At 37.0% G+C, this 24,364-nt stretch overlaps 3 protein-coding genes across 3 annotated transcripts in view; 2 read left to right on the top strand and 1 right to left on the bottom strand.

Moving 5' to 3' along the window:
* LOC136823927 (uncharacterized) overlaps positions 1 to 24,364 on the top strand; it is a 402,896-nt gene that overhangs the window by 328,439 nt on the left and 50,093 nt on the right. The gene's annotated exons all lie outside the window — the stretch shown is intronic.
* LOC136823939 (zinc finger and BTB domain-containing protein 49-like) lies at positions 363 to 10,689 on the bottom strand. Its single transcript, XM_067080096.1, has 4 exons — positions 10,497 to 10,689; positions 2,520 to 2,660; positions 2,125 to 2,311; positions 363 to 1,664 (listed from the first exon to the last, which is right to left on the bottom strand). Exons 1-4 carry the CDS (start codon positions 10,569 to 10,571, stop codon positions 526 to 528), a joined length of 1,542 nt encoding a protein of 513 aa, XP_066936197.1. The 5' UTR covers positions 10,572 to 10,689; the 3' UTR covers positions 363 to 525.
* On the top strand, positions 6,482 to 10,273 carry LOC136823889 (uncharacterized). Its single transcript, XM_067080046.1, has 3 exons — positions 6,482 to 8,024; positions 8,234 to 8,876; positions 10,259 to 10,273. Exons 1-3 carry the CDS (start codon positions 6,613 to 6,615, stop codon positions 10,271 to 10,273), a joined length of 2,070 nt encoding a protein of 689 aa, XP_066936147.1. The 5' UTR covers positions 6,482 to 6,612.

Genomic DNA, 24,364 nt, shown 5'->3' with positions numbered 1-24,364 from the left:
ACACGTCAAGCTGGCAACCCTACTACCTAAATAGCCCAAGAGAATCTTTCAGTGGCAATTGGGAAGGCCGTAGAGATGTCGGACAGTTTGTTCATTGGTTGGACTACATCGTCATATATCGTAAATTTGAATCTCTAGTTTATAATTCAGAAATAAATCTGTATAAATATTATATTACAAAGCTCGGAAAAGTCATATTTGCTTCCAAATTACAAGAGAAATGACACAATAATTTGTACATAACCTTCTATATAGGAAGATGAAGGATTTTCCCCTACTTGAAAAGAAGAGGATTACATGTTGAAAATGATGTCATGATACAGTGTGTCCCAAATACTTTTCCTATTTTTTCTCTTACCGTGCTTTGTATTTTGAAAAAATGTATTAAGTGAAATAAAAGAAACTAATTCATAACTCGATATCCATCACAGCTAGAGAAATAATTCAAGAGAATATCACATATTAATAAAAAACTAATCGCTTTATCATAGACATATGCTTTATTTAGGACACACTGTATCGTTGTTACGTCCCATCAGAAAGTAAAGAATCATTTGAAGTTTGTGGCGGTGGGTGGTGTGGAGTTAAAGGTCCAGTGTAAACAAAAGAAGAAGGCGTCAAAGGGACAGTTATGATTTGTTGTTGATGATTCGAAACGGCTGGTAATACTTGCCGTAAATTGTTCTGACCACCTGCCGGGTTAATCAAAAGTTGAGGCGCCGATATCGGAATAACGAAATGTGATTGCTGATCAGGCGCCGTTGCGTCATTAAATATGAATGTTTTTGGTTGATGATGGTGAAGAGTCGGAGAGTTAAGAGTGACAGGTTGCGATTGTGTCTGTTCTGCCGTGTTCGTAACTTGGACGTACTGCACAACTTGTTCGTCAACAAACTGTTGCAGCTGTTTCACAACGTTTTGCATGGGTTGCTCAGTGTCTTTGATATCTGTCGCTTCAAGAATGTTCGTGGTTGGAACAACACTATTTGTTGTGGAAGAACTTAAGTTTTCTGGAGATTTTTCCATCAACACTTCGATGGTGGTTGTTTCATCATCAGTGACGACTTCTGATTGGTCCATACTCGTTTCTAACAAATTCGATTTCTGAATAGCAGAGATTTCACCATCTGTGTGAAGTTCTAAAGTATCCTCGCCACTTTCTCTCCCCTCGTGTTGTATATGTTCTCCATCTGACGGTTCAGTATTCAGAGCGGGGTCCGTCGACGCATCGTGCTGCACATAATGTTTATCTAAGATGACTTTATTAGGGAACGTATCTTGACAAATATCACATTTGAATATCTTTTTCTCATTAGCGTGTTTCGCATTCACGTGCTTTTTCAAACCTGAAGGATCAGTGTATCCTTTGCCGCAAAAATTACAAATATATCTTCGATCGCCCGTATGTATTCGAATATGTCTCATCAAGTTTTCTTTACGATCGAAACGTTTCTGGCAGACATCGCAAGAGAAGGCCTTCACACCTGGATGCATTGTTATGTAATGTCTTCTAAACGTCGAAACAGCTTCGAATTCCTCATTAGGACAGATATGACATGAAAGCGTATACTTTGCGCCAGTAGGCCGAATCTTCTTCATTTCGGCCGTGACGAACCAGGAATTATCGTTTTCTTTAGAACTGTCGTCGTCTTGGTTTAAGCCATCTGTAAGAAAAATTTAAAAAAAAGATACGCCGTTAATAATTTGAAAGAGATTTTACATTGCATCCGATTAAATCATGTATGAAATGCATTTTGTTGTCGGTGACCAGCCTCGTCCCCCATTTATCCCAGGTTTTATTTACGTTATTGACGGACGCTGAAGAATATTATCTGGTGTTTTCAGTAAGCATCAAAAAACCAATAATACGAAGGGAGCAAGGTTTATAATTCTTATTCTACATAAAAATGAAAGAAACGGTTTACTTCTTTTCAATATTCGAAGTTTCCTGCTTAAGTATACATCATTTGATTAAGAAAATAGTTTTATTCTAAATAACTGTTACTTCAAAAACCAGCAGAAACTTCAAATTTGTATTCTGTCAAAGTAATAAAGTCATCCATCATGATGAAATCGCTTTTAGGTATGGGGGAAATATAAATTTTACACAAGACAGAAAGATACCTAATATCCAGTCACCGTCAATGTCATCAGTATTTGTGATAGCCTCCTCATTGTCAACGTGTTGTGTTTGATGTACTACATCTCCACCATCTTTCTTCTCTTTGTTGGAAATAACGATCACTTTCATGTTCTTCTTCCCCCCTCCTCCTTTCGCAACTCGTTTCGTTCCTCGCGTCGTTGGCTCCGTCTTGATAGAAAAGAGAAAGAGGTTAGAACAACCAAATAGTATTATATCTGAAAATCGTACAATCACAGTTAAAATTATAACTGAACACTAAAAACAGACAAATCTTGATGAAGTAGTTTTTCCGTGAGGGGAATCATTAGCAGACAATAAAGAGATTTTCTTAATTCAATAAAAAGAGATTGTTACAAGAATGAAAAGGTCTTCTTACATTTTGAGAAATAGTGATTGCAGTAGTAGGGTCTTGCTTTTGGTTCTTCCAAAACTTCTCCACTAAAGGTTTACAGCTGAAGAGATGATCTTCAAACACCCAACTCTCCTTCCATTGCACTTTGTAACAACGCTTCCCATTCTAGAAGAACAATGATGAAAAAGGTTTGAAAAACTAAATCTTTCATGCGTGGTTTTGTAAAAATACAACTTCAATGGCAATACACGACAATGGAAAGATACAATGTAAGTGAAATCCTGTGAAACATCAAAAATATATAGAGCGAGTTAAAAACGAAACCGAAGCCTGTTAGAATTTAATAAAGAGCTAGGACGAAAGAATAATTCATATAAATAGTATCAAAAGACGTCAGGATTAATAGAAGATCGACAACAAGAAAGGTAAAAAGTTACAGAAAGTTGAAAGCTTCTTGTCAAATGTTAACCCTTCGAGCATCTTTCTATTTTTTCACTAGGGGGACTAGGGGTTAAAAATCTCAAGATTGACAAGTGCTATGAACATGAAATATTAAACCAAATGTAGATATGGATAATTGGAGGCGCTTGTATTATCAATACCTAACAGTTGTCAAAATTTGAAGTCATTAGGTTTTTCCAATCATTATAAGACAGTAACCTTGGGCTGATTTAGGCAATTTTTAAATGAAACTGTGGCAAATAACTGATCCGGTGGCTCAAAAATACATGTTACATGGAGTTGCCTCAAACAGCACATGTGGTTTTCAAATAATCTAAAATGGTAGAACTTAGCTGTGGCAGATCATTTCGATAGAAGTTGTTGGAATGTAGACAAGGTTCTTGACAGAAAATCCTTTGTTTGATTGTCATTTGATGACAGTTTCTGAAAAATGGAATGTTCTGTTCGGTCTTAAGGATTGAAATTTTACTTCCTTTTTATTTCTTTATTATTTTATTTTTTCAAGTATTGAAAACTGTCAGTTTACAATATGATCATTTGATCTTTTTTATATGCATGTTACCCTCCACTGATGCAAGTTATCCAATCTCACAGTAAGACTTTTCATTATTTTAATATTTAAAATTGGTTACCCAGGTGCGCTTTTTTAACTTCTTGTTTGCGGCACAGCAAATCTTTTTACCGGGAATACTAAAATCAAAAGTGCCAGCCACAGGAGACATCTATCGGCCAGTAATTTTTTGCATTGTCCCCCATAATAGTTTAACTTAAGAAAGGTTGACTAAGCAACCTATTTTCTTCAGGAAATATGAACTAAAAATGCTATTTTTTTCCTTTACAATTTTTTAGACAAATGTCAATAATTTTAAAAAGTTAAAGTGTTTTCTCTTTCTCCAAATCTGAAAAATCTCTAATCAAAGAGTTTTTGGTGGAAAGCGCTAAGGGAAAATTTTTGGTGATGGAACTTCAAAATGGAATATTCAAAAATCTACCAGCTAAAGGCAGTGTGTAGGTGGAACTTCGATATTTCAGAATCAAAATTTTACCAGCTTTTTAGCGATTTTAGCTTTTTCTAACCAAGGAATATCGAAGTTCTACCTACACTCAACAGGTCGAAAGAAAAGTGACCCCTCATATTTTTTGATGAATAAGGGCTTTTTTCATTAACCCTTTCAGTCCCAGAGTTTTTATAGCTACTAAGTCGTAACTTATGCTTCAATATCTCTGGAATCACTAAACCTAGGCCTCTCAAGTTTTCACCCTTTTTCACTTATAGTGTGAGGATCATTTTGATAGAAAGAAATTTTTAAAATGGCGTCATATAAGCGTGTCACGAGACCAGAGAAAGGCAAAAGAAATTTGAAAACAGTAATTTTTTTACCATTCAATGATCATTTTTTTTATGGAGAAATGGTTTAAAGCCATTCATTCTTTTGATAAATGTTTACCACAATATCTACTAACTGAAAAAAGAATTGTTTGACTACAAATGATTTTTGCGAAGCGAATTTATGAGCGAAGCAGTTTTGCTACATCGTGTGCACGTACCTTTAACTATATAAATCACATCTTTTAAACCGATGATTTTGTCAAAATGACCTTTAGAAGGGTTTGGCTTAAAGCCACAAAAATTTTCTCGGTTTGGTAGCTAGGACTGCGAAAAATGCTGTTTTAAAATGGTGTACCCTAGCAGTGAACAGCAAAAAAATTACCGGAAGCCAAAACATGGACTTAAAATCTGAAGTTGATCAAATTGCCGCGCGGGCACGCATCTAAACAGTGGTTTTGAATGTTTATTTTGCTGTTAAATGGAAAAAAAGATTAGTTTGAAAGATGACAAAAAGGATCTTCACTATTCCTCAGCCCTGTGAATCCAAGTCGGCATTCGGCAATGCCGACCTGAAAGCCGACGTAACTTGGGCTGAAGTCGGCTTTTATTTGCCAACGTAATTTACACTCTAGGTCGGCGTGCAGACAAAAGAAATGTTTTGGGTCGGTAAAGCCGACCTAAAGAGGAAAAATATTATTTGTTAGGTTAATCTAATTGTGTTATCATTTGATAACACATGATAATCGAGCCTCATTCCATTCTCTTTATAAAACATAAAACTTATTAACACAATTATTAAGGATAGTTAAACTAACTGTAGGAAATTTATTGTCTTTGCCGACCTAAACAAGCTACTTAGGACGGCTTTGCCGACCTAAAATGACCTCTAGGTCGGCAAAATTTTTGTTTGAATTCGCAGGGCTGATTCCTTGACTTTTAGAAATAACTATCAAGTATCAAATAAGGTCAATAAAGCTCAAATCCCGGGGGGGGGGGTACTAGGTTTGCGAGGTGACGGGTATGTCCGAGCCGAAAATCGAAAATCGACCCTTTGAGAGACAAAATTTTGGTGATTTTGGGACCCTTTGAGAGACTTTTTCCTAAATTTTGGTCCATTTTTTCTAAATCTTGGTTTGATTTTCACCAATTTTTGGTCAAAATTTTTGGAAATCATGACCCTTTGAGAGAGAAATTTTTAATTTTCGTGATTTTGGGACCCTTTCAGAGACTAACTTTTGAATTTGTACCCCTTTGAGAGACTTTTGAGGAATGAGAAAAGGTACCCTTATGGCTCACACATACCTGGACACCCATTTTGCCTAAGTACCCCCCCCCCGGGGCTCAAATAAGCTCAAATTTATCGAATTTGTCAAGAAAACAAATCAAAACTGGCCAAGAACCAACAACAAGCCATCTTTTATTATTTGTAGATATTTTTGATTTTGTTTAATTTTGATGATCTCGCTCAACAGACGATTCAAATAAAAATGTTCGAACGTTCAACAAATATCGTTTGATTTTTTATTAAGGCACCATTTACATTAGAAGAACTAGAATGAAAGAAAGATGAAAGATGGGTGACGGGAGTTGTGCCGTCAACAAGGTTTGTGAGGTGTGTTTAGGGTATTATAAAAGGCTTAAGATCCTGTCTCTTTTGGGGTTTTATCAGAACGTCTCTTATTTTGCTATCAACTTGCGAATTGAGGTGGAGTCTACAATACAACTAGGCTTAAACTACAGTTGGAAAGTAGAGTATGAGACTTTAATAAGACTTAGGACCTCTCAGAATCTCTCATGATTTAAAAGCTTGAATTTGCTCGAACAAGGCTTGGAATATAGCCTAGAGAAGCCATTTAGCCCCTCTAAAATCAAAATATTCAATGAAAGAAAGTGGAAGTGCCAAATTAGGCCAAACTTTAAATTCTGAAAAATGTTGAAATACATTAAAATTTCAAGATATTTCGACCATAATTGTAGTTCAACAGACAGATAAAAAAATTCACTCCATTAAGAATTAGTGAATAAGGCAAAACCTTGGGAAACCTGGTGGAGCCATCTTTTTCAGCGAACTAAAAAGAAAAAGAAACTAAAAAAGTTATAAAATACACTACTACAAGACGCCCTGGTTTGGAACTGACAGACTGGACGAGGAAATCTGGCCAAGTGTCCAATACTGTACAAACGAAAAAGCAGAATACTACTGAGGTCTCGGCAAATAACCAAGGACCAGCTGTGCGTGTGATTGGATCCACGTGCAGCTGAGCAGGTACCTCTTATTCTATCTTATTCTATCGTATTTACCTTCTAAACTAATCTTTTACAACAATGATTCTCTCGCGACTGCTGCTCACTGCTATGTTATCCTGGCAACTAACTGAATGTCAGATATCTTTGAACCAAGCAAACTCATTGCTTTGCTGCAAAGTTCTCTCTAAAAATGAAATCTCGCTGTTTTCCTTTGCTATTACTTATCAGGAAAATCGATACCACCCATGCAAGACGAAAACAAGTGCCATATTACAGCAGATGCTATTAATCATTAGTGGTACTGTCGAACTCAACCCTGGCCCATCACAGAAGTTGAAATATCCCTGTGGTGAATGTCAAAAGGCAGTTTCTTCTGGTGCTTCTATCGCTTGTGACCTCTGTAACCAGTGGTTTCACCTTAAATGTACCAACATGGATGATCAAATCTATCAATGCCACATCCAAGAGGAGAGTTTAGAATGGCTTTGTCCAAGTTGTGCTTTAGCAGACATCTCTTATAGTCTATTCGATACCTCAATCTCGTCCTGCAGCTCAACCTCTACCAACGATATCACACCCGAGAAAAAGAAAGTCAAGCATCTACGTGTCGTTGTGTGCAATTTTCAAAGTATCTGGAACAAAAAACTTCTGCTTGGAAACTATTTACATAAAAACGACATAGACGTTCTAATTGGCTCTGAAACTCACTTGTCTTGCAACATTAGCAACTCTCAATTCCTTCCAAAGCATTACCTCGCCATTCGAAAGGATCGCATAGATGGAAAAGGAGGAGTAATCGTCATCCACAAAGATAACCTCCTAGTTCAAGAACTTCCGCAGCAAAAATCTGAAATTGTATCAATTAAAATAGAATCCTATGAGAAGCCAGTAATTCTCACAGCCTGCTACAGACCCCCATCAAGTGATGCTTCTTACAACATTCAGTTAATTAAAGATATTTCCAACACTGTGAAAAAGTATAAACTGAACCCGCACTGGATTTGTGGAGACTTCAACCTTCCAGACATAGACTGGGAATCTAACACTATTGTCAGAAGCCAATACTCAAAACAATTAAACGAAGATTTCCTTGAAGCCTTCGATGCTCTAAATCTCAATCAGCTTGTTGACTTCACAACTCGGAAAAAAGCCATACTTGACCTAATTCTAACGAACCGACCTGGTCTTACTAACAAATGTGAGCCGTATGAAGGATTTGGTGACCATGAGACAGCTGTTATTGCTGATGTTTTCTGCCATCCCCAAAAATCGAAACCTATCCAACGCAAGATCTATGTTTGGCATCGGGCAAATATAGAAGGCCTTCAAAAGGATATGACTGAAGGTATACAAAACTTCTGCACAACAAACACTACAGAAACAGACATCGATAATGTTGGGAAACGTTCAAGCAAATTATCTCGAATGCGCAGGACAAACATGTACCAACAAAGACCACATCTCAGCGTTTCAATCAACCCTGGTTTAACGTAGTATGCAAAAAGGCAGTTCGAAAAAAGTCAAGAAGATACCGAGTATACAAAAGAACTAAACTTGATCGAGACTGGAAAAGATACCAGGAGGCAGCAAAATTGGCAAGAAAGACCTGCCAAAACGTATACAACACCTACATCAAAGAAAACATTTGCAATGATAAGAAAAATAGCAAGAAATTCTTCTCATTTGTGAAATCCAAAAGAACAGACATTTGTGGTTTATCACCTCTCTTGGGTGAAAACAACGAAATCCATACCAAAGAGGAGGAACTAGCAGAGATTCTAAATAACCAATTCACAAGTGTCTTCACAGAAGATGATGGTACAACCCCAACACCATTAGGCCCTAAAGGAAAAAAGATCAATGACATCATTGTTACCAAAAACGGAGTCGTAAAACTACTTAACGAATTGAATCCCTTTAAAGCTAGCGGTCCTGACGGAATCGGAGCCCGTATTCTAAAGGAATCAGCTGACCAAGTTGCTGACGGTCTCACCCTATTATTCAATGCATCATTAAAGCAAGGGAAAATACCCACTGATTGGAAACATGCTGTAGTCAGTCCAATCTTCAAAGGAGGAAACAAAAATAGGTCCAAAGCAGAAAATTATCGACCGATTAGCTTGACGTCTGTCACCTGCAAAGTTTTAGAACACATCGTTCATAGCCACATCATCAACCACCTCGAGGAGAACAGCTGTCTTACAGATACTCAACATGGCTTTCGCAAGAAAAGATCGTGCGAGACCCAATTGCTTCAAACCATTGATACCCTCGCTAGAGCTATCAACAACAAAGAACAAGTTGACAGTATTTTACTTGATTTCAGTAAAGCCTTCGATAAGGTATGCCATCGTAAACTAATTATTAAACTTAAACATTATGGAGTACATGGCAACGTCCTAACTTGGGTTACAGACTTTCTATCTCATCGCACCCAATGTGTTGTTGTTCGTGGGAAATCCTCCAAAATTTCAAACGTCATTTCAGGTGTCCCCCAAGGAACTGTCCTCGGTCCACTGCTATTCTTAATCTATATAAATGACATGCCACTTGAAGTAAAATCGAAAATTGCGCTGTTTGCCGATGACGCATATCTTTACCGCTCAATACACACACAGGAAGACTGCGAAAAGCTTCAAAAAGACCTAGACGAATTGGTAAAATGGGAAAACAAATGGTCCATGGAGTTTCACCCAGACAAATGCTTTAACCTCAGAGTCGTACCAACAAACGAAAAATTCATGAAAAAACCTATGAAATCCATGGTCAACAGCTCAAAACTGTTAACAAAGCTAAATATCTCGGTGTCGTAATTTCGAATAATCTCTCTTGGAAGAATCACATTGATCTTGCCACTTCCAAAGCAAATAACACCCGAATATTCTTTCAAAGGAACCTATCAATGGCAGACAAAGAAACACGTCTGAAGTGTTATAAAACTTTTATCAGACCAACGGTGGAATATGCCAACACTGTATGGGATCCCACTGAAAACCAATCCCTTACCCAGAAAATTGAAATGATTCAGAGAAAATCTATCCGCTGGATCTGTAGGGAATGGAGTTCAGAAGTCAGCCCAAACGATCTAAGGAAATCACTTAAACTCGAAACACTGGAAACAAGGAGATCCAAATCGAAATTGAAAATGTTATTTGATATTTTGTCAGGAAACAAATTCGTTGACAGCAGCATTCACCCAGCTAGACAGCGTTGTAAAAATGTGAAATATCAGCCCATTCTGGGCAGGATTAAATGCTATTCAAACTCATTCTTTCCATCTACCATCAAAATATGGAACAAATTACCAATTAGAACTGCAAATTTGAAAACTGAAAAAGAACTCAAAAATTCTATCGATAGCTTAATATTCTAGTGTACACTTAATCTGCGCCCGTTTTTTCACTGACTTTATGCTCATACTCATGTTTTTTTGCTACATTATCCTCTAGCGACCAGCTGGACTCTTGTTTCACCTCGATTCTAGTTTGTGCTCTCCTTCAGCTTTTGAACACCTTTCTCATGTGACCCTGCTAATTGTGCGTCCCCTATTAGTGTACTATTTTTAACACACTTTTTATTACTGTACTGTTTTTAACTTTTCTAAATTTTTATGAATTTTAATCTAATAAATCTAATTTAAAATTGTATAAACTACCTATTTATTCTAATTTTTTATATCTTTATCTTAGCTATTAAACCTTTTCATTTTTGTATTTTTACGTAGAATTTGCGAGATTAGGCATTTATTTGTCTTATGCAAATATAAAACTAGAACTAGAACTAGAACTCAAGCCACAAATTTTGAAAAACTAGCTTTAACATAATACTTAGGCAAGGTTTGTCATGTTCTAGGCTTTTAAGTTCAAAATCACCAAGTAGCCCTAGAAATTATAGGCAATATCGTGGGTTATTACAATTTTAAGTCTGGGCTAAATAAAAGAGAAAGAGAAAAGATCATATACCTCCCCAAAACTAGCAGCAAGTATGTTTTCTATCTCCATAACTGCTAGCGCAGCTCTTGGTACATCTTGTTCCATCTTGATATTAGACTTTATGCCGATAAACTAGTCGAAAATGATTGCTTTTGGGACCCGATGAGCTTGGTGTTCCGATGGGTTCAGCTCCTGAATTCTTTTGAGTTTTTTCTTTAGACTCGCACTACTTTATCTACCATTTACATTTTTTTTAACGCTACGAAAGCGCTAGATTTCCCGCCAAAACACGTTTTTGCCAACGCGTTCGCAAACCTCGTCGGGCGTCGCAAAGGCCCACAAAGAGTAAGAGAATCACAAAGGACCTATCAGGATGTTTTTGCGACCCTTTGTTAAAGACTATTTGTCCAATTTTGAATATTTTAGCTCCAAATTACCAGATTTTACAAAATGCGAAGATGAAAAGTGGAAAGAAAAAATAAACTCCTGATCGATATATAATGTAAAAACTGTAAAAATGGACTTTTCAAGTCAACAAGCCGAACAAGCCCTACATCTAGACAAAGACTTGCATCCTAAAGCAATAAAATCCTTTTTAATTTTACTGAATACTAATTTGAAAGTACGAATGATTTAGTAGCTGTAATTATGGTAACCCGACAATTAAAAAGAATCACCAATTACTCCAAATTTGAGTTTAAGGCTGAACCTGTGTCGTGGGAGAAGCCTCTCTTTTTTAGTGAAAATAAAAAAGAGAAATAGAAAATAAAACAAGAAGTGGAAAAACTGGTTTGTCATTGTGGAAGTACTGTACCATTTGACAAGAAGGATTGATTTCACAGCTTTTGACCCTGGAACAGCTACGCATGACAAGAGAACACCTTGGTTCCCATGCGTAGCTGAGCAGGTACCAATCCTTTATTTTATCTGCATTATCTTGATCTTTTGCGAGCATTCTTCGGATACACCCCTCCCTCAGTCTTGCTTGATCTTCTAAGTCTGGGATGGCAAATAATGAGTGCAACAAAACTTCCAAACAAGAAGATGTTAACTCAGTAATTGGTGAGCTCTGCCTACTAGCTCCTACCGACGACATCAAGAGATGTATCAAAACCTACCAATATGGAAAGGACCTTGATCGTTTGAGGAAGGATTTCAACGGATTTACCAAATCTATTTTAGAAGATACCTTGTCTTTTCTACAAGTACCTGAGCAAAAAGACTATCTGAAACCTTCAAACATACATAACCTTATATGTAGGATCCAGAACTTGCTTCCAGAGAGATGCGTCATCTGTAATGAATCTTATTGTGTAAGGTTGGAGGATAATCCCCTTCTTCAATGCGTCATGTGTGGACAGGATGTTCATAGGCAATGTTTTCTTCTTCAACTCGGTGCTGTTGACCCAAATATGGACAGTGATAGTCTCTTGTCTATCATTAATCCACATAACATCAAAAACCTCTACTACCTTTGTGATCACTGTGCTAATGAGAACCTCCCAAAGAGCGAAGCAGGAAAGAAGAAAAACAAAAGACAGAGAGACCTTAATAACCTTGTCAAGCCAATACCAATGGCAGGCAAACAAGATGAGGATGACAATATGAGTGATCCAATCCTGAGTGATAAAGACAACTCAGAGTCAAATGAGACAATTGAGAAAATAAGTGACAATTTGACGGACCAAAATCGACAGATATCCAAAACCTGTGCGCACTATGTAAAAGGAAAATGCAAGTACGGAATAAAGGGAAGAAACTGCAAGTTCGACCATCCAAAAGCATGTCGAAAATTCATGAAGCACGGAACCAGAGCCAGAGTTGGCTGTCAAAAAGGTAGAAACTGTCTCTTTTTTCACCCAAAAATGTGCTTTGATTCACTGAGGAAAGGAGAATGTTTCAATAAGATGTGTCAGCTAACACATGTAAAAGGAACAAAAAGAAATGCCGAAACCTACCCACAGAGAGAGAGAGAATATCAAAACAAATGGATGTCAAAGAAAATCAGTACCAAAATGATTTTAAGGAACAACACTATCAGCATGACAACAGGGAATATGGATCTCAAGAAACCCATCAAAGGAATAACCAGAATACAAACAAAGAAATGGATTTTTTAGCTATTTTTCAAAATTCAAAAAAGACTTATGCTGGAGATCGATCAGAAAATATCCACACTGATGGACAAACAAGTGAGGAAGGAAATACCACTACAATACCAGTATCCTCAACGAATGATGTCCCCTCAGAACACCAACTGGGGAATAAACCCGTCAATGATCAACCCGTCTCGCTAAATTCATTTTCAATTTTAAACGTTCAAGGACTTAAACCACAAACAGTTCAATCAACAGTACCATATATCAAAGACAAGTTGATTGAGAATAACTTTTTATTTATGATTTTAACAGAAACTTGGCTCAAAGACCATAATGATGCTGAGTTACACATAGAAGGCTATGAAATATTTCGGTCCGACAGAAAAAGACCAAAGTCACGATTTGGAAGATGTAGTGGTGGTGTCGCTATATACATGAGAGAAGATAGGTATTTCATCACACTTCAAACAGACAGTTACACACTCAAATGGCGTTATCGAAGTCATCTGTCTGAGTTCGACTACATTGGATATCCAAATATGGGGAATATACCGACAGCCAGACGACTCATCAAACGGAAATCCATCTAAGAATGAACAATTCAAACCAGTTATAGAGTTAATTAAATCAGAACTAGACAAAACTGAAGGAAAAACACCAGACATCTTCATAGCAGGTGATTTTAACCTGCCACACGCAAATTGGGACAGCAAGTGCTCAAACCCTGGGGCATCTACAGAGGAACAAAGAATGACTAGTGAAATATTCACTCTTATGAATGACCATAATCTGATTCAACACATTAGAGGAGCCACACACAAAGCAGGAAATACACTGGATTTAATGCTCACAAATAACCCTCTACTAATACACAGCTATGAATCAGCCCCATCACCAGATTACATATCCCATCACTCAATGATCAATGTTAAAATTCACTTTGATTTACACTCAAGTTTCCAAAAGGAGGATCCCTTTGTTGTGCGTAATGTATTTGATGAGTACAATTATCATTCAAAAACAATAAACTGGGTATCAATCAAGGAAAAAATGAAGGATAAATTGTGGACAGACCTTCATGATCAACCGACAGCTGACCAATTGTCAACAATCACAGACTGGACCATAGACATAATTAAGGAATATGTACCAAAACGAAAACCAAACACTAAAAAATTTCAGAAGATACCACGCGAGCGAAAGATTTTATTCAGAAAAAGAAAAAACATTTTTAGAAAATTTCCAAACCCAATGAAAAATGCAAAATCCAAACAAAAATTAATAGACATTGAAACTAAACTAAAGCTATCCTACGAATCAGAGAAGAAAAGCCAGGAAAGGAAGGCAACAGAATCAATAAAAAACAATCCTAAATTTTTTTATGCATATGCAAAAAAGCATAGTAAATCAAAATCCAAAGTTGGACCACTGCGTGACAAAAATAATTCTTTGATATATGATGCTGACCGTATTGCTAATATACTCCAAGACCAATACACATCGGTTTTCAGTGTACCATCGGAAAATGACGTCACTCATCCAACAATATGTCCAAACGTGCTAAAAGACATAGACTTTGACGAAAAAGATTTCATTGAAGCAATCTCAACATTGTCACCAAACTCTGCTCCAGGTCCTGATGGATTTCCTGCGATTTTGCTGAAAAATTGCAAAGAAGAACTTGCTAAGCCACTCGCAATATTCTGGAGGAACTGTCTGAACCATGGAGTAACAGAGGAAATTCACAAAAGAAATCATATCACACCAATATCAAAGGGTGGAGATCAAGGAGAGCCATCTAACTACAGGCCAGTATCACTTACGTCCCATCTCACCAAGGTGTTTGAAAAAATAGTTCGAAAGAAGATAGTCGAATTTATCAACAACAATGACTTGTTCAACCCAACACAGCATGGTTTCCGGGAAGGGCGATCATGCCTTAGTCAATTACTCAGCCACTATGACAGTATCCTATCAAAACTAGAAGAAGGATTGGATGTAGATGTTGTATATCTCGATTTTTCAAAAGCATTTGATAAAGTCGACCACAGGATACTGCTATCAAAACTGAAATCTATTGGAATAACAGACAAACTACTTAAATGGATTAAGTCATTTCTTCAAGACAGAAACCAAGTAGTATTTGTAGACGGTCACAAGTCGTACCAGGCAAAAATTCAATCAGGAGTACCTCAAGGATCGGTTCTTGGGCCATTATTCTTCATCATCATGATATCAGACATTGATGAAGGGACAACCAAAGCAGAACTTGCAAGTTTTGCTGATGACACACGAGTAAAGAAAGGAATCCAAAACATCATTGACCAGTTTCACCTACAAAACGACCTTAACAATGTTTATCAATGGTCGACCATAAACAAAATGATGTTAAATGGAAAAAAGTTCGAGCATCTCCATTATGGAAACGGACCAGCCACCAGTTATTTCACAGGTGAAGGAAAGATAATCCAAACCAAATCTTCAACAAGGGATCTTGGTGTTACCATGTCAGACGATGCGAAATTCAACCAACATATTCTAACCATTGTAGAAAAAGTACAGATACTCATTGGTTGGATTCTGAGAACATTCAGCTCAAGAGAACATGATGTCATGCTCACTCTTTGGAAGTCTTTAGTCATACCACACATCGACAACTGTTCTCAACTATGGTCACCCAATGAAGTTAATCTGATCCAGCAGATCGAAGATCTCCAAAAATCATTCACAAGGAGGATTAAAAACCTACACAACCAAAACTATTGGGAAAGACTACAAACATTAAAACTGTTTTCACTGCAGAGAAGGCGTGAAAGATATATTATCATATACACTTGCTGTATTATTGAGAAGCTTGTCCCAAATCCTGGGACAATCACGTTCTATGCCAATCCCAGACAAGGAAGAAAATGTCACATACCACTAGTGAAAAGGGGGCCCTGGCAAAAAGTCATATACTCAAGTTTTAAAGTCCAAGGACCAAGGCTTTTCAACTTGCTGCCAAAACGTCTGAGGGATCTCACTGGGTGCAAGAAATTGAAATTCAAAACTGAGCTGGATAAATATCTTTTTACAGTTCCCGACGAGCCACTCGTGACTGGCTACACTATGATGAGACGAGCTGAAACAAACAGCATCATCAATATGAAAATTTACATCGGTCCTCACAGGATGGATGCGTAAAGATATTACGAAACAAGCTCAAGGTAACTCAAGGTAAGGTAATTGATAAAGGTTAGCGCAATGTCATTCAAACATGAATCACAGGTGCCTAGGATGGCAACATTTTGATTGGCAAGTTTCCGTGATTCTGCTGATTCTTTTCCTCAAAACATTGACGCTGGTTCGCAACTCTCTCAATTCATCAAATGGAAAACTTCCTCGACAATCGAATTCACAAATGAAATTTCGGTTTCTCCAGCCTAATTTGTGAAAGCCTGTACCATCCAGCAGCCAGAGGTAAGACTCACTACACATTGGTCTGGTACCGGATTTAAACCACCAGGGCTGTTATCCACAGATTGTTGTTCCACAACGTCTCAGGCTTGAATGTTGCATTTTCTCTCACTCTATATCAAGATGACTTTATTGATAAATCTTTATTTAATAAGCATCCGAATGCGCAACTAGTGGTTAGCGCATAGCATATTTATCATATAAACAGAACCAAAATGGCAATTTTACAAATAAAGACCAATCACTTATTACTGACATTTAGAAAACTTACTTAAAAGTTTTTCTGACATTATGGAGTTACACCAGCCGTCCATCAACAGAGTAAAAAATTCATCTTCAGGTTTGTCTGAATAAAATAGCCTCGAATTGTATAGATACAATTGTCCATTGGTTTGGTAGATATTTTTACAAAGGTATTTGTGTTGTACTTGAAATAATAGATCGTTTTTCCGTTAGATAAATCACTGAAATGTGGGGGAGGGGCTGAAATCGCTGTCACCAACGCTGATGCAGGTGGCGGTTCGTTGTGGAGGTGCTGAGATCAAAGGTCTTCGTTGTACTGTGGAAGATTAAACGCGGTATTATTTATGGGGGCTGCCCATCAGGACTTCACTTTGTGCATTGCTGAAGCACAATGAAATGTGCTCGAACTCATAAACATAAGACAAGATATCACGGGCGCTCTTGAAATAAGATCTTCTACCAGTGCGGGATCATGAAAATCGGCTGAGCTCATATGCGCTAGTGGTACTTAATGGGTGAAAAGGTGAAAAGGTCAAAATTCTTTTTAAAGATCTTTGACAATAGTGATAAAATCGATTACATTAAAGGAAGAAATTTTGGCGGGAATTTAATTTGGCGGATGGCCGAAAAAGTTTTTTAGAGCTAGAGGGAATTTAATTTGGCGGTTAACTGGAAAAATTGAATTTGACGGGAATTGAATTTGGCGGTTGACGGGAAAAATTAAATTTGGCGGGAACTTAATTTGGCAGATTTTGACCAAATCCACCAAATCCGCCAAATTTTCTCCCTATAAGGTATTTTGTTTAGAGGTTAAGACGTTTTATTATTTTTTTTGCCGAAAATAAAATCCTCAAGACTGTCTTCGTTTAAATTAATTTTATTTTTTGGATCAGGTTGACATTGTAGGGCCCTTGATAAAATTTACTAACCGAAAGTAAGCCGCCTACTTCTCCCCCAGTTTAACTGATACGCCTCGCACCCAAAACGCTTTAGAATCTAGACCCTTCACTGATACGCCTCGCACCCAAAACGCCTTAGAACCACGTTCTTCCACTGATACGCTTCGCACCCAAAACTCTTTAGAGCCTAGACCCTTCACTAATACGCCTCACACCCAAAACGCCTTAGAACCACATTCTTCCACTGATACGCTTGGCACCCATGGACCCTGTAATGCCAACTAGATCCGTTTGGTACATTGCAGTTTTCAAGATTCGGAGGAGGTTGGCCAGACAGACCCACAAACACTAACATTTTTTATATTGGCAGATATGAAACAAACTGAAACGATAGATACACACAGCTTATGTCAGCATCGTTGTTTTAGAATTAATTAAAACCCAAAAACTGTAAGAAACTGTATGAAATCCTGGATCAAAATAAAGAAAGAAAGAAATAAGTAAATAACAGTGGTAACCCGCATGTATAAAAAGTATTTCGTGTTGTAAAAATGTAATGTAATGTTGAATAATAACTAGATCTAAATTATTAACAAGAGCTACTACTTAACACAATATAAATATAAAATTCTAAAATGTAAAATCTATCGACACGCTCTGATTCAACACAAACCCGTTGGTAGCACAAGAGTATCGGTTTTGCAAGTAATTTTAGGTGGCCTTAAAATTTCACTTGGATATCTACATTTTTGATGACATTCGTATTACCGCAGGAAAAACATTTTCGCTGAGAAGTTACAACGGTCGTGAGATGGAGACCAGTATAAAAGCAATGAATAGAAGGAATCGTAAATCGAAAGAGGGGTTACTTAGAGACAAGGAAAAATTCCGAAGAGGTAATTAACGAGATAGGCCCAAACGTAACGAATTTCAGCCCGAAAGACTTATCTAAAACGTTCATACTTTCCGAAAGACGTATGTTTCGAAAATGACCTGTAAATTTAATTCTGCACATATTAATCCATCAGGGATAAGAAATGCCGATTAAAAATCAGAATCAACGTGAAATCGCCGTTAAAGAACAATCGGGGTTTGGGTTTTTGTGATAACACTACATTTTTTAGAAATCTTAGACCATAGGCCGTGTTTCAGGATTTTGTGGAAGTTAAGAGGTTAGAAGTCAGCTATGAAACTATAGGTTTTAAAACTGTTTAAAATGATTAATCGACTTCCGATAAATATAATTTCAAAATTTTCGGTGGCCGAAGGCCGAAAAAGGAAATTTTAATTTCCTGGGCTTAAAGTCAGACGGATTCATTGTGCCGAACGGACGCAGTCTAGAGTGAGCGACCACTTAGGCTTGCAGAACGCCGGCTAAGTCGTCTTTCTCCTTCGTCAACAAACATGGCGACTCCCGCTGCATCGGAAGAGAAATCTGGAAGTGATGCTGAAAAATCCACTAATATCTCAGAAATCGAGAAAAGACAACCAAAAGAAGGAAGGATAGAAAAACAAACAAGAAACACGAAAGAGGGAAAGATCGCCCTCAACCTCTTCAAACACAGAAAGTTCATCACCATCAAAAGATGAAAGAAGAAGACGTAAGAAAAAGAAAAGAGGAACCAAGAAAGTAGGAAGAGAAGCAGGAGCAACTATTCCAAATGGAGGAAGGTACAACCTGGAAGCTAGAATCTAGACTAGCTGAATATCTCAATCAACATATCAGGAACTGTATATAACTGACAAGCATCTGAACTCTTCGATACTGGAATCCACCGGTACCGGGGAATGTGACAGACACTCTAAAGATGGACTATCTTTTCGATACTCTCCGAAAAGAAAGAGTGTTCATGGGAACAAAACTTTAACGCTAGATAAACGAAAGCAGCCGGCGAGGCGACCTTTTTTTCCGATGTGTTCTTAGAGTATGTTTCATCTAGAAATTTCGATCTGTTCTGATAAGATCTTGAAAATTAATCAGCTAGAAAGAATGATGTGTTCTGACGAGACAGGGGTATAATCAAGTCATCAAATGTTTTCTTGTTGTCTAGGTAACCCTAGAAAGCTTCAGAACACATCTTTTAAGGAGACAGGGGGTATAATCAAGATAAAATTGACGTGGTATTCTTGCCTAGTAACCCTAGAAAGTTTCAGAACACATCTTTCGTGAAAAAAAAAAACAAATATCTTACAAGTATATCCTGGCAAAATTCTTTTCCTAGATTTTAGAACACATCCAACCATAAAGTAGTAATAAGTTTAGGGAGACACACACAGAAATCAGAACACATCATTTGTATAAGAAAATTGAAGGTCATAACATGTGGTCTAGAAGATAAGAACACATATTTCTAAAAAATCTTTCCGCCGGCTGCTTCTGGATAAATCTCTGCCCATGATATATTCTAAAGTAAGAGATGGTCTTGCTCCACTAGCCAAAATTTGGCAAAACAAAAATGTATGTTTTTCCTTGAAAGTCATTTTTGAAAAAATAAAATTATGATGCAGTATCGTGAAAATTCCATACACGCTTTTTTTTATAAGAATACACTTTATAAGAATGTCCATGATGAAAATGGCCAAAAAAATAAGAATATGCAAAGAATATCACTATCATAGAATTATGCTACTCAAAATTATGATGCAGTATCGTGAAAATTCCATACACGCTTTTTTTATAAGAATACACTTTATAAGAATGTCCATGATGAAAATGGCCAAAAAATCAAGAATATGCAAAGAATATCACTATCATAGAATTATGCTACTCAAGCTAAGAATGCCATTTTTAGAGCATTTTCAATTATAAATTGTCAATTACCCCCAAGTAAGGCTCACTCCTTTCACAAAAATGCCATCTTATGCTTGAGACGTATGTACTAAATGTTAAATCTAGTCTGAATTAGGACCCAAACCTAAGAATATACTGTAAGAATATTTTAGGATGATTTTCCCAAAAGAGTTAAGAATATCCATGATGAAATGGATTTACACCATTCTTATAAAAAAAGCGTGTATTTTGCAAAACAAACAAACAACAACAACAAGAAAAACATTGCGCGTGGCCGGGAGAATCATTGCGCTGGAAGAGTTTAAGCGAGATGGAGACAGAGAGCTTTCAGAACCAACAGAACATCAGATGGTACTGACAGAAAACATACGGGGACAGAGCGAACCAAGTAAATCAAATAGTAGACTAGAATCGACTACTGACTAAACTTTGCAGATGTATCACATGATTGGAGAGTATATGAAGCTTGCTGACGCCCAGAAAGAAGTTTCGGAAATGGTGGAATCTTTCCAAAATGTACATGGGTTTCCCATAAGGGCGCTTTTGTGGCCAAATCAAAATTAGGATTTTCAAGAAAACTAGCCTCTCAAATCAACAAGACAGCTTTTTAGTTTTTCAGACCGAAAGATATTTCTCTTGGAATTCATCCTTTATTTATTATGGAAGTGGTTCTATTAAATTCGCGAGACATCTTCCCACGCCCCTAAACGTCGAACTTGAGAGAGGAGGTTGTAATGCTACACTATGGACACAGTCAAAATAATTTTTCAAGGCAAAGGTGCAATTTTACCAAGAATCTTAGACTTGAGAGATTTTTCTCTAATATTCTTAGTCAAGGAAAAAGGACTATATTTTCGCTGTAAATCGATAGATGATTCTTGGGAATCAATTCGACCTAGAGGTATTGCCATAGCTTTTCCAGACAATATTGAGGAAGCCTATTTAACGGCTTCACCCCTGCCACCAGAGGAAAACACAAGCCGTGCAAAAGATTCAAACAGTACAAACCCTTCGACCCAAGACTTTTTTCGAGGTCAAGGGGACGACGGGGGACCTCGGTACTAGGGCGGTGCCCTCAATGCAATTACCCAAGAAGAAAAAACCATCTGTAGTACCATGTTATAACATAGAGGTATAAAGAAAGACAGGAGATGAATTTGTCGGTAATTGGTCGTTAAAGTCTTTTGATTTCTTTTATGTAATAAATCAAAAGAAATTCTAGGCTCGCCCGATGAAATACGACTTTTTAGTAGAACTCAAGTTTGCTCTGAACATTCTTACAATCAGCATCGAAGATTTCTAGCCTTCTAATATACGAGAATAAAATAAAATTTAGCTCCACGAAATAAGTTTGCGTTCAATTTTGTCATCCATTAAATTTTGTTTTGAAAAGATATTTTCTCCAGCCAGAAAGTAAAAAGTTCTTTATAAGCACACACAATTTCAGACCCAATTTTGGAGGAAAGTATTAAGCAATAGAGATCACCTTGAAGAAAATGTTGATCGAAAAATCTTGTCATTTGATGAAGGATTGCAAAGTTTACAGGCCCTTTTTTAATCCAAATATTTTCTTACACCAATGTCAGAAACAATGAATCTCGTCTCATCTTATTTCCAACATATAAGTTAGCCAATAAGATTTCACCTATCAACAAAAGAGCTCATTAAAAATGCACGATATATGAGATTATGAGCATGCATACGTTGTAATTTTTTTAATCGTAGGGCGAGCATGGTTACAATAGCATACTTCTCCTGTTTCTTTATACCTCCATGGTTATAAGAATATCAATCTATCAAGCATCGTCGATGATGAGATACAAGATGGGGCAGACATTCCTGTCGACCTAAATAAGTTGCATAGCTCAAATTCTAAATTCACCATCGATGACTTACAGAAAGAAATATCCTCACAACTTGGAAGAGACAAGACTTTCATCATTACAAATAAGAAAGGATTTCCTATTCATGACATTCCCAACACAAGAGGTAAGTTATTAGTATTGAAAAATTAAATTTAGTTTAGACGCCTATCTATTTCTACTTGAAAAGGACTAAACTATTTGATCACTCGAACGAGTTGTAATTCATGACATGGCATGGCGTAGCCACAAACTTTCGGTTTGGGGGATTGTAAAAATCTTGACCTGTTTTAGCAAGGACACTTGTATAGCGAAGCGGACACTATAGGACGCTATACAAGTGTCCTTGGTTTTAGGGGAAACTTTCAGAGAAGACCTTTCTGATAACGTTAGCGCCACATAAGTAAAAATTTATTTATTTAATTTAAAACGTCAAACAGCTGATAGAAAGTGGCTTCAACTTTGCAAAATCGACTTCTAAACCACTGCGGCAATTCTGCTTATCTGAGCCCCTTTACCCTGATCAACCCGACTCAATATGGCATTTCAGAGTTTAATTTTTTTTTCAGGTAAAGAAAACTGGGATAACAAGACAATAATAAGAGGAATCGAATCATCCAAATTTTCAACATGGTCCCCGATATTTTACCATGACGTGAAAAAAAATTATGAAATACTTCAAAGGCTCCCATGCGCTCCCAGGTAACTTCATGTTGTTTTTTTTTATTTAAGACTTGACACAATTTTTGATTGACTTCTACGTTTGACCAAATATCCTGATTTTGCCGAACTCACTTGACTGATTTGCTGGAACTTAAAACTCAGCAATTCCAATGTATCAGAATTGTTCCTTTTTTTGGCGCTTTTGAGCCTTATTGTTCTTATAAAAAAATAGCGAAGTATACTTTGGCTGAGGATGAGTCTGTTAAAACCAGTACTTTCTTAGTAATTTCTTACTGAGAGGCTCAGATTGTTCTTAATTTTGTTCTTAAGCTTTGGCCAAATTTCAACTTCGTGTTCTTATAAACAATTGTTTTTATAAAAAAACGCATAGAAGTTACTTTCACGAAACAAAAAGCGTGTATCACTTTTTTAAATGTATCTGATAAGGAACAATTATCTCCAAATTCGAATTTTAGTCCGGCGGCGATCCAGGATCACCCTTACAATTTTAGTAAATATGGGTTTTTATTTTATTTTCCCATCATATGGTCCCTTGGGACCCCAAAACCAGTTTTTGCCAAGCTGGCAAAGCCGGGGAAAATTTTTATGGGGGCTTGAAGGGGGTAGGGGTCATTTTAGCCTGGGGGTCCTTAGAAAGTCGATTTTTGAAGTTCTTATTTAGCTAAAACTGATTGTACCATCAGATAGAGCTTGAAGAGTAGATCTCCAAATTGGGGTCATTTGTCTCATTTAGTGGACTTAGTCCCCCCCGGAATTGGCCGATACGTCTCAAAAATGCAATATTTTATGCTGACGTCAGCATTTTTGAGAGAATTTTCAGCGAAAGATACTAATTTTAACCATAGAGGTATAAAGAAAGACAGGAGATGAATTTGTCGGTAATTGGTCGTTAAAGTCTTTTGATTTCTTGTATGTAATAAATCAAAAGAAATTCTAGGCTCGCCCGACGAAATACGACTTTTTAGTAGAACTCAAGTCTGTTCTGAACATTCTTACTATCAGCATCGAAGATTTCTAGCCTTCTAATATACGAGAATAAAATAAAATTTAGCTCTACGAAATAAGTTTGCGTTCAATTTTGGCATACATTAAATTTTGTTTTGAAAAGATATTTTCTCTAGCCAGAAAATAAAAAGTTCTTTATAAGCACACACAATTTCAGACCCAATTTGTAGACAAAAAGTCGCTGGAGAATTTTGGAGGAAAGTATTAAGCAATAGGGTTCACCTTGAAGAAAATGTTGATCGAAAAATCTTGTCATTTGATGAAGGATTGCAAAGTTTACAGGCCCTTTTTTAGTCCAAATATTTTCTTACACCAATGTCAGAAACAATGAATCTCGTCTCATCCATAGAGTGCAGAGGGGTTGAAGCCCCCCCCCTGAAGGTACAGCCCCCCCCTGAAGGTACAGCCCCCCCCAGAGATTTAGCCCCCACCAAAATTCGAAATAGACAGCCCCCCTACAAAATACACAAAAAACAAAAATGTTAGAATGGAAAAAATTTCAAACAATGCAAGGTCTTCATTTTGCATGTCCACACAAGAGAAAGAGATACCAAATGTATAATGTCTTCTTTGAAATTCTAATCAACAAACGTCAATAGTACGACTTCATTATTACACCCGGGGGGGGGGGCACTCAAGGTTTAAATGCCTACCAGACGTTCGGCCCTTAAGGGTAGGTTTTTCATAGTTCAGCTAGTGCACTGTAAGGGTAGGAAATTACAAAACTGCACTGAACTGCACTGTAAGGGTAGGAAATTGTGATAAAAGGCCAATTTTTTGGTAAAATTGGCACAAAATTGGTCAATTTTAGAGGAAAAATTCCACATTTTCTTGGAAAATTTTGAAAAAGTGCACTGTA

This window comes from Clytia hemisphaerica, unplaced genomic scaffold, assembly GCF_902728285.1.
Source record: "Clytia hemisphaerica strain Z4C2 unplaced genomic scaffold, Clytia hemisphaerica genome assembly, whole genome shotgun sequence".
Taxonomy (NCBI): Eukaryota; Metazoa; Cnidaria; class Hydrozoa; order Leptothecata; family Clytiidae; genus Clytia; species Clytia hemisphaerica.
This window is presented reverse-complemented; position numbering and strand designations above follow the sequence as displayed.

Bases quoted from the DNA above. Each gene is read 5' to 3' on its own strand.
- LOC136823889 (XM_067080046.1), top strand. From the start codon at position 6,613: ATGATTCTCTCGCGACTGCTGCTCACTGCTATGTTATCCTGGCAACTA. The intron at 8,025-8,233 runs GTAGTATGCAAA...GAAATCCAAAAG, and splicing joins TCAATCAACCCTGGTTTAAC to AACAGACATTTGTGGTTTAT.
- LOC136823939 (XM_067080096.1), bottom strand. From the start codon at position 10,571: ATGGAACAAGATGTACCAAGAGCTGCGCTAGCAGTTATGGAGATAGAA. The intron at 2,312-2,519 runs GTAAGAAGACCT...TTTTCTATCAAG, and splicing joins CAATCACTATTTCTCAAAAT to ACGGAGCCAACGACGCGAGG. The intron at 1,665-2,124 runs GTATCTTTCTGT...TTTTTCTTACAG, and splicing joins TGACGGTGACTGGATATTAG to ATGGCTTAAACCAAGACGAC.